This window comes from Prosopis cineraria, unplaced genomic scaffold (genome assembly GCF_029017545.1).
Source record: "Prosopis cineraria cultivar Desert tree isolate PC_DT_omini unplaced genomic scaffold, ASM2901754v1 PC13, whole genome shotgun sequence".
NCBI lineage: Eukaryota > Viridiplantae > Streptophyta > Magnoliopsida > Fabales > Fabaceae > Prosopis > Prosopis cineraria.
In genome coordinates this window covers 39,602,691-39,611,582 of record NW_026555344.1, presented here as the reverse complement: position 1 = coordinate 39,611,582, position 8,892 = coordinate 39,602,691, and the positions used below count along the sequence as shown (strand labels likewise).

The window sequence follows — 8,892 nt, the reverse complement described above, 5'->3', positions numbered from 1 at the left end:
GTCTGGAGCTCCAATATTATCCAAAAAAGAAAATGGAAGTTTTATTGATGAATTTATGTGAATGAGATAAGATTTAGAGAAACGAGTGGAGAGGCCTCCACGTGTAAATCAGACAAGTGCTGTTAGAGCAGTGAGTGGATCACCCACAACGCAGGAACTGGTCCTCCGAGTGCATTTCCCTTTTTACTCAGACAACCTGCTATAGCCGGTATGCGTGGATGATGCTACCGGTTAGTCCCGTTCCCGTAGATGAGTGGTCAAACAATTTTACATTTCCTTTGGGGTTGTGAGGGGGTTTAAGAGGGAACACAGGTCGGGTGGTTTTCTTGGGGTTTTTGTTTTTTGATCAGACGCTGCCCAATTTTTTAGGTGAGAATTATTATTTACTCAGAAAGAACAATTCTTCATGCGCACAAATTTGTCTTCTTGTTCCTTCAAAACTCTTCAATTCTCCGTTTGAAATCCATGGGGTGTTAATATTGTTACTATTACCGCTTCAATTCAATCAGTCAGTTTCTTCATTTCTTTTTCGTCAAAAGGGTATTTGAATTTGCATTGCATCATCTCTCTCTTCCATTTCTTTTTGGTTCCTCTGCAATTCCTGGTGTCTGATTCGTTTCATTTTCTTGTAAATTCAATATTTTTCTCTTCCTTTATCTTCTTTGTTTAACAATTGATTCATCCTCCATATCTCTCTCACACACAGACACACACTGGCAATATTTTTTTGTTAACATGTCAGGAATGGTCTCCTGACGCGGGTCCTGGGGTCTGACGATTCCTAGAAACAGATTCTTAAAATAAAATGCAACATTCTTATCCTGCGGCCATAGAGTGTTCTATCTTCTTGATTTTGTTGCCATCGCTTGATTTAATGACCTTTATCTCGTAATTCTGGCAATTGCGTGTTTAATTCTAGAAAGTCAGACGAACGGTTTTATTTACTAATTTATTTTTGTTCCCTCTGTTCTTATTATTCTTTGTTTGTTTGGAACTGAAGGGCATATTATCCACTCGAGTATTAAGCCTGCTGACAGTGTCGCTAACATGGGATGAAATGTTAGTGTCCGTTTGCATGTAAGCGTTTAGTTCTGCTTCCTTTTGCCTTTTTTCCTTTCATATATTTTCTTCCCTCTCTCTCTCTCTCTATATATATATATATATGTATATCCTTAATTTTCTTTTTAATATATATCTTTTTGACTGACTCTCCCGTTATTAGATTATGAGGATCCAACTTTATTTCACCGGAAAATTTAAGATTGCAAATTCCTTTACCATGCAAAGCCTTGAGTTAAAGAATTATTTGTTAACATCATTGATATGCCATGCTTTTATTCGTTGAATTTTGGTGTGAATATTGTTAATTTATTTTTCGTTTCTTTGGCAATCTCTTCATTGATTCTCATACTGTTGAAAAGTACTTTTGGCAATCAACCAATCTTAATTGATTCTCATACCGATGAAAAGTAGCCTTCTTTCCTTTTCTGCGAGTTAAACTTGCAATATCTTGTTTGTGCCTACATTTGATGTATTCTGCTTTTGCTTCCCTTTTGTCAAAATGCATTTGACAATAAATGATCCTACTTAAACTGGTTCTGAATAATTGTGCTAAACCCCTATACGTTGCTTGACATGTATATGAATATAGATTAATTTTTCATTGTTCTAGCAGGGTCTGATTTGGACGCCGATGAAACTCAAGGAGGCAGTTAGCATTTTATCTAATGAGTTTTTCTTTCGGTAATGATTTTCTGAGATATGGTGTTGCAGAAGAATTTGAACTACAGTTTTAATGGCTATCAAGTGCCTGTCATTCCTAGAGCTTCAAGAACAACTAGGGTATTTATATCGTCCTACTATTCTGATCCTGCCTATCGACCAAGTTTTGATATTTGATTAGCTTTAATAAATGGTTATAGGGGAGGGGTACAGTCAGGAAGAAGAGTGAGGGCAATCAGATACAAGCTTTTGAAATTTTGGCTAGTGTAGCTGGCAACTTTCTGCAGGAGAATGAAAACTCCAATGCTGTGGCTGGGAAAGATCCTGTTGGTTTTGTTGGAATTAACATAAAGGATAAACAAGAGGAAGAAGCAGGGTCTTTTAAGAGTGACCTCTTTGAGCATGGATGTTGCGGTGAGAATGCCTCTGGTTTGGTCTCTAGTTTGCAAGGGAAGCACAACGACCAAAGGCATGTGTTGAACGGATACTTGTTTAATATTGAAAATTTTAGTTCAAAGATCAGCTTCATGGCTTGCATTAGAAACTTTGCCATCTCTCAGCAGTATTTTATTTTGTTCCATTGAATCTCTTGGCAGGGTTGAAGGCTGTTCATCTTTTCTTGCCAATCGTCTTGAAGGTCAAGGACAAAATGTTTTTGAGAAGGAAGCAGATGGGCCAATAAAAGAGAATTGTGTGAATGAGAAAGTTGTTCATGTTACTGGCAGCTCTTCTGGAGTGATAGAACCTGATCACAGGGCTTCTAAATGGGAGAGTTCAGAAAATTCTGTAGAGAAGCCTTCATTGGAGGGCCTCGTACATGGTTCTAGTGGTAGGAAGTTATTTAATAGAGATAATGATGAAAACTTTGTTAGGTGTACTCAACCAAGCTCTAAGAATAAGAATTCTGGCTCCCTGCCAGATATGCCTTTTCAAAGGGTGAATAGTGTTTCTGGATCCAAAAGTCGTGATGTAGGCAAAAAATCAAAGAAAGGGAGTTTGTATGGAAGTGGTATGTAGATCTTTACTCACAGTTGATTATTAATTCAAGATTAAGTCTTGTGAGCCTTCTTCTGAGCTTTCAAAGTCGAGCATGCAGACTATACCATTGCATACTTCAATAACTATTGACAATGCCATTTATTGTTATTGTCTTGTAGATGACAGTACTGGTAGAGATAATTATATGCTTCAAAGCTCACAGAGGATGTATCCTTTTAAGAAGAGGAAGTTCTTCAACCAGACCTCGCCATCTGCATCTGATAGGGGGTCTCATTGTCATGGCATATTTGATTCTTCTGACACCAGAGTTGATGATGCGAACTGCAGTGCAGGTGCAACAATCAATTGCTGCCTACTTTCTTTTTCATTCATGCTCTATGTTGGCATTTAGGCTCAACAAATATGATATGTTCTGCCTAAGTGATTCGAACTATCACATGCAGCAATTGGAGCATCATCCTCTATAGCTGGTCCACAAGTACATGCTGGGTCGAGGGATTGTAATGGTAGGAAAACTGTTGAAATGATTTATCTGATACCTGTTGATCCTGCCATCTTGTTGTGTGAGGTTCTTACATGGTTTTCATTCCTTACTTTTCAGTGAAGCTTAGCATAAAATCTTTTAAAGTTCCAGAGCTTTTTATTGATATACCTGAAACTGCAACTATTGGTTCATTAAAGGTATGTGATTAGAATTATTTCTGAGAAAGACTTGAGAGTAATTATCTGATCTGATCCATCTACTTTTTTCATGGCGTCCTGGATACTATGATATAGTGTCTAAGGTATATGAATATCACGGTATTTAAGATGTCATGGCTGTTTTGATAATGGAAAAGTATTATAGAAAGAATACAAGTGGTATTCAATGCAAGTTAAGGAAGTCATTTTGGATACCAGTGGTTCAAATAAACCTTGTGTGTCAGCTTGCATTCAAGATATCTGGATCAAGATGAAGGGGTACCAAATAACTCTTTATGGGGGATCTATGATTTTTTGCATGGTTTTAGTAGTCTTATTACTTGGATAATAGTCATCTATAAAAATGCATTGGTTATCAAATAAATATTCTGTTACCCTTTCCCTATTGCTCACAAAAAAGTACGAGGTTGCTGGGTGGGTTGTCTGAAGTTTTCCCTTGATTTCTTTTACTGATTCCTTTGTTTTCGTGTCTATTTGCAGAGGACAGTTATGGAGGCAGTGACAACTATTTTAGGAGATGAACTACATGTAGGTATTCTTCTTCAGGGAAAGAAGGTCCAAGATGACAGCAAAACTCTAATTCAGACTGGGATTTCGCAAGATGATAAACACCATAGATTGGGATTCATGTTGGAGCCAAGACATACTAAGATTTCACCTTCATATAACGAAGACCCTTATTTTCGAACCACTATTTCGCATCGGGATATATCCAGGCATAAATTCAACCAAGTGTTCATTTATTTGTTGTCTATTTTTTACACCCTTTTGCCCATAGCATCGCTGATTTTCCCTCGTGTGAGAATCTGGTAATTTTATCAGCAGTTTTTTATTTGATCATCTTCCTACAACAGGAAACCTACATCTTTGATGCTACAACAAAGAACTTATAATGTCTCCCAAGAGCATTCCCTGATTAAATTTGAAAGTTGTGGTGGAGGTGACCTAAACGTGGTTCCCTCTCTAGCAGATACTTCCCCTAACAATACTGTGTCAAAGTGTCGTGCTCTGGTTGCAGTTCCAGCCATTAACATGGAAGCGTTAGCTGTCATTCCCTTCCGTCGTAAGCCTGGAAACCCTGACTTTGTGCAGCGTCGAATCAGGAGGCCTTTCTCTGTGTCTGAAGTAGAAGCACTGGTTCAGGCAGTTGAAAAACTTGGAACTGGAAGGTGTTTGTTGAACCTTTTTCTGTCGCTTAATAAGTAGTGATGATTCACACAGGGCACTGAGCACTGAAGTATTTTCTTCTCTTGTTGGCAGATGGCGTGATGTCAAACAGTGTGCTTTTGACAATGCGAAGCACAGGACTTATGTGGATTTGAAGGTCAGTGATCCATATACTGTATGATGTCTATACTTTCATAACTTAAAATCTTTATTGGTGTTAAAATCACCATCCATGAGAGATAAAAATATCTCAATTTGCATGCGCTTCTTCCCAACGTGTTGATTCTATCATCCCATGCACACGTTAGCACCATAAGGCTTAAGTTTTGTCCGTCTTTTATTTCGCTTGTCTGTGTTATCAAACTTCTTTAGTGCTATGATTAGCCTTCCAGCCCACACATGGATACATACAGAGAGGGCGAGTAGGAAGCATCGATACTAATTTAGACAGACACAGATATTGCCACGTGGCAAAATCTGAAGTATCTATGCATGATAGAAAGTGTCATATCTGCATTTAATATGCGAATCTGATATGTGCCAGGATTTTTTTTTTTTACCTTCTGTATTTTTACGTGGGAACTTCATAAAGGAGCAAACTGATTTGATTGCAGTTAAGAAGTATTGAAAATACTTTCATTTGTCGTTACTAATGGGAATAGTGCAGGATAAGTGGAAGACATTAGTGCACACTGCAAGAATCTCCCCTCAGCAAAGGAGAGGAGAACCTGTTCCTCAGGAGCTTTTGGACAGAGTCTTAGCTGCTCATGCTTATTGGTCTCAACAGCAATGTAAGCATCAAGTCAAGCCTCTTTGAGCCTTTTCCTCAATGCTGAAGAACACTGAGCAACACAAAGATTTTGGAAGACGTTTCAGATGCTGTAGTTATGTAAAAGTTTGATCCTATGTAAATTTAATTTATATAATATGCTCACATCACATGCTTGTGATCCGCATAACAGCTAGGCTCCTCCGAGAGCTCAAGAAGGGTTTGGGAATTTGTAAATGGTTGGTTGTGCTTGTAAGGTTTCCTTTGTGTTCTCTTCAATTACTGGGACACTGGCCGGAGGAGACTAGAATGATGAAATTGGTATAGAAATTTAGTATGATTATTTTCTTCTCCCTGCAAATTATATCATTATCTGAAAGATGTCAAGGAATCTCTCTTCACATATCGTTTCCTTTAATTTATTCCCTGAATCATTATCTTACCCTTAATTGCGCCTACCGTTTCTATTTTTCATAGAAAAATTTGGCATTAATCTTGTAAATTTCCATTATGAAATTGAAGGGAAATCATGAGTGCCTTAAGCCAGCAAGTTACTGGGTCTGGTGTTACTGGCTAGTTTTACGGTTCAAGAAGAAAAACATGAGATGAATTTAAGTAAAGCAGCAGAGGTTAGGCACTGTTGTAGGCTGTTGTACAAAACGACAAAAATCAGGGGAGTGACCCTGCCTACAATTTCAACCAGCTCGTGGTGCAGTAGATAAATTGCCACCGATATGTTTAATTATCTAATGTTAACAATAAGAGGGTTTTTGCTTTTACGATTTGACGACACATAATCTTTTTGTAGCCGACATTGAATCACTAAAATCAAAGTCCATCAGCCTGGTGCTTTCTACCAAATCCTGACGCCCTATTCTTTTTAATGATGCGCATGGTGCTCAGTCCCTGCATCATTCATTGCGAGTAAAAAAATTGGATTCTTTTAACGTAATGGGACGGGATGTGTAATAGTAAAAGCATTTGGATCAACCCATTTTTCACAAAATTGGTATATGCAGGGCCGGATCTAGAGTGCCCTGTTCCCCCCCCCCCCAAAAGTGAATTTTTTTTTAATAAATTTCATACCTTTTTACATGGGAAAAATAAAAAATTTAAGGATAATAGTATAAATTTGACCATAAACTATTTTTCGAAGAGCATCTAATAGCCTAAACTATTAGATGGTGTAAAATAAATCATGAACTTTCAAAAATAGAACATCCAGTGGCTCGCTGTTAATTTCAGCTAATGGACCTTATGTCGGGCATACAATAACACGTGGCACAATACGAGCGCGCCATGTCAGCATGATAAATGTGTAAATTAAGCGACGGGCTATTTTTTAAGAAGCGCTGGGTAGCTTCTACTATAAAAAAAAGGATCATCGAATACATTTCTCTCAATTTTGATCAAACACCGTTTATTTTCATACTCATGAGGTCCATAAAGCATTGATCACTCTATCTTCTTACCTTCGTTCTCCATGTCAACTCAAAAAGAAGAGGTTCAAATAGTTTTTATTTGAAGATATTCACAAAGATGATGCTAACAAAGTAGAAGAAATAATTCGTGACTAAATTAAGCTAGAATCAAGCTTTTATCATACATAGTAAAATCAAGCTTCTACTTCATTGGCATCGTCCTTAGTCTTTAGATAAAAAGTCATTGAATCTCTTCTTTTGGAGTTTATATTGAGAACGAAGGCAAGAAGATTGGAGAAATTAATGCTTTATGGGCCTCATAAGTATGAAAATAAATGGTGTTTGATCAAAATTGAGGGGAAGGTGTTAGATGATTTATTTTTTTTTATAGTAAAGGCTACCTAATGCTCTTAGAAAAATAGTTCATGGTTAAATTTACACCTTTACAATGCTAACGTGTCGCGTCTATGTTGTGCCACATGTTATTGTGGGTTCCACATAACATCTGTTAACTTAAGTTAACAAAGGGCTATTGAATGCTCCATTTTTAAAAATTGATGATTTATTTTGTATCATTTAATAGTTTAGGCTATCAAATACTTCTCGAAAGATAATTTGTGATCAAATTTGTTACTTTATCCAAAATTTAATCACCCCTCCATGAATGTTTTCATTTTGGCCCCCCCATAGAGTGATGCTCTGGATCCGCCACTGGGTATATGGTATGCAACTTTCACTTGATTTCAAAAAAAAAAAAAAAAGGATGAGATGAGATGATAGAGAGCACATGGCGAAGAAATAAGTTATCCGCCACTGGCCTGCTGACATGACATCACATCTAAGGGACAACCTGAGACTCGCCGCCCTTTTGCGCCCCCCCCCCCCCTCTATCTTCTTGCCCTGTTCCGTTCGCACCCACATGTCACTGTTCTGCTCCATCCTCCGCTACTTCCACCACAACATTTGCCTGTTGCTTCTCACTCCTCTATTTAATATATGTTGATCCGACGTTTTTTATAAATTATTTATTCTTAATTTTATCAATATCAATATAAAAAAAATAAAAATATGCAAACTTTTAAATATCATTACATAATAAATCTAAAGAGTAATATCATTTTATTTTTTTTAAAAAAATATCTTTTAGATATTTTTTAAAAAAATTACACTGTGATTTATAAATAGAATCAAATAATCCTTTTAAAATGTGACTTATAAATAAAATTGATCAAAATCCTACTATTATTTACTTTACTAGTAGGCCATATTTCTCTAATATTCTTTATAAGTCATTTCTATCAATCTTATCAATATCAATAAAAAAAATAAAAAGAATAAAAGTGTGTAGAATTTTAAATATGGTCATATATAACAAATTTAAAAAATGATACTATATTACTTTCTTTATCTTAAAAAGAGTAATTTTAAAAATATATTTTAAATATTATTTAAAAAGCCACACAATAGGTTATAAATGTGTCTTATAAATGAAACTAAAGTTAGCATATGCATTTAAAGGGAGAGGCGGTCATACAAGAGAATCATAGTTTGAGTATGGATGAAACTTATTAGGGAAAATAACAACAAAATCCTTTTAAAATATTTAAATAATAATTTAATTCATTAAAATGTTATAATTTTTCTGAAATTCTTGAAGACATTTCTGTCATTAATAAGTTTATATAAGTTATCAAATTATCCTTGTTAAACATAAATGATCACAAATATCTTTTTTATATTTACAACTTTTCTTCTTATATTCACAACAATTTGCTGTTGCATTGTTGTGAATTTAAGAAAAAAAATTGCTAATCATTTATGTTTAATAAGAATAATTAATTCAATTACATAAATTTATTATTGATAAAAAAATTCTTAAAAATTTTGTGGATCTTCAAATTAATCTGTTTGAATTATTTATGTTCAATAAGAACAATTACATAAGTTTATTATTGATAGAAAAATTCTTAAAAATTTTAGAAAAATTATAAACTTTTAAAAGGTTAAATTATTATTTGTATATTTAAAAAAAAATTGTTATCATCTTTCTAACTCATTACTTCCCGTCCTTAAAAAAATCCTCAAGATCTCCTAAAGTGTTTCTCGATGCTT

At 35.3% G+C, this 8,892-nt stretch overlaps 1 protein-coding gene across 4 annotated transcripts; it reads left to right on the top strand.

Moving 5' to 3' along the window:
* The first annotated feature begins 292 nt into the window (after window positions 1-292).
* Window positions 293-5,720, top strand: LOC129291335 (telomere repeat-binding protein 5-like). 4 transcript variants are annotated; one of them, XM_054928628.1, is made up of 12 exons: window positions 293-369; window positions 1,001-1,077; window positions 1,676-1,842; window positions 1,923-2,191; window positions 2,319-2,731; window positions 2,880-3,053; window positions 3,165-3,227; window positions 3,323-3,402; window positions 3,904-4,139; window positions 4,278-4,592; window positions 4,684-4,747; window positions 5,253-5,417. In XM_054928628.1, the coding sequence occupies exons 3-12, from the start codon at window positions 1,762-1,764 to the stop codon at window positions 5,274-5,276; spliced, it is 1,719 nt and encodes a 572-aa protein (XP_054784603.1). In that variant the 5' UTR covers window positions 293-369; window positions 1,001-1,077; window positions 1,676-1,761; the 3' UTR covers window positions 5,277-5,417. The 4 variants fall into 4 exon arrangements, with proteins under 4 accessions (XP_054784603.1, XP_054784600.1, XP_054784601.1 ...); XM_054928625.1 differs by having other exon boundaries at window positions 294-369; window positions 5,258-5,720; XM_054928626.1 differs by lacking the exon at window positions 293-369 and adding an exon at window positions 472-540 and having other exon boundaries at window positions 5,258-5,720.
* Window positions 5,721-8,892: the final 3,172 nt, after the last annotated feature.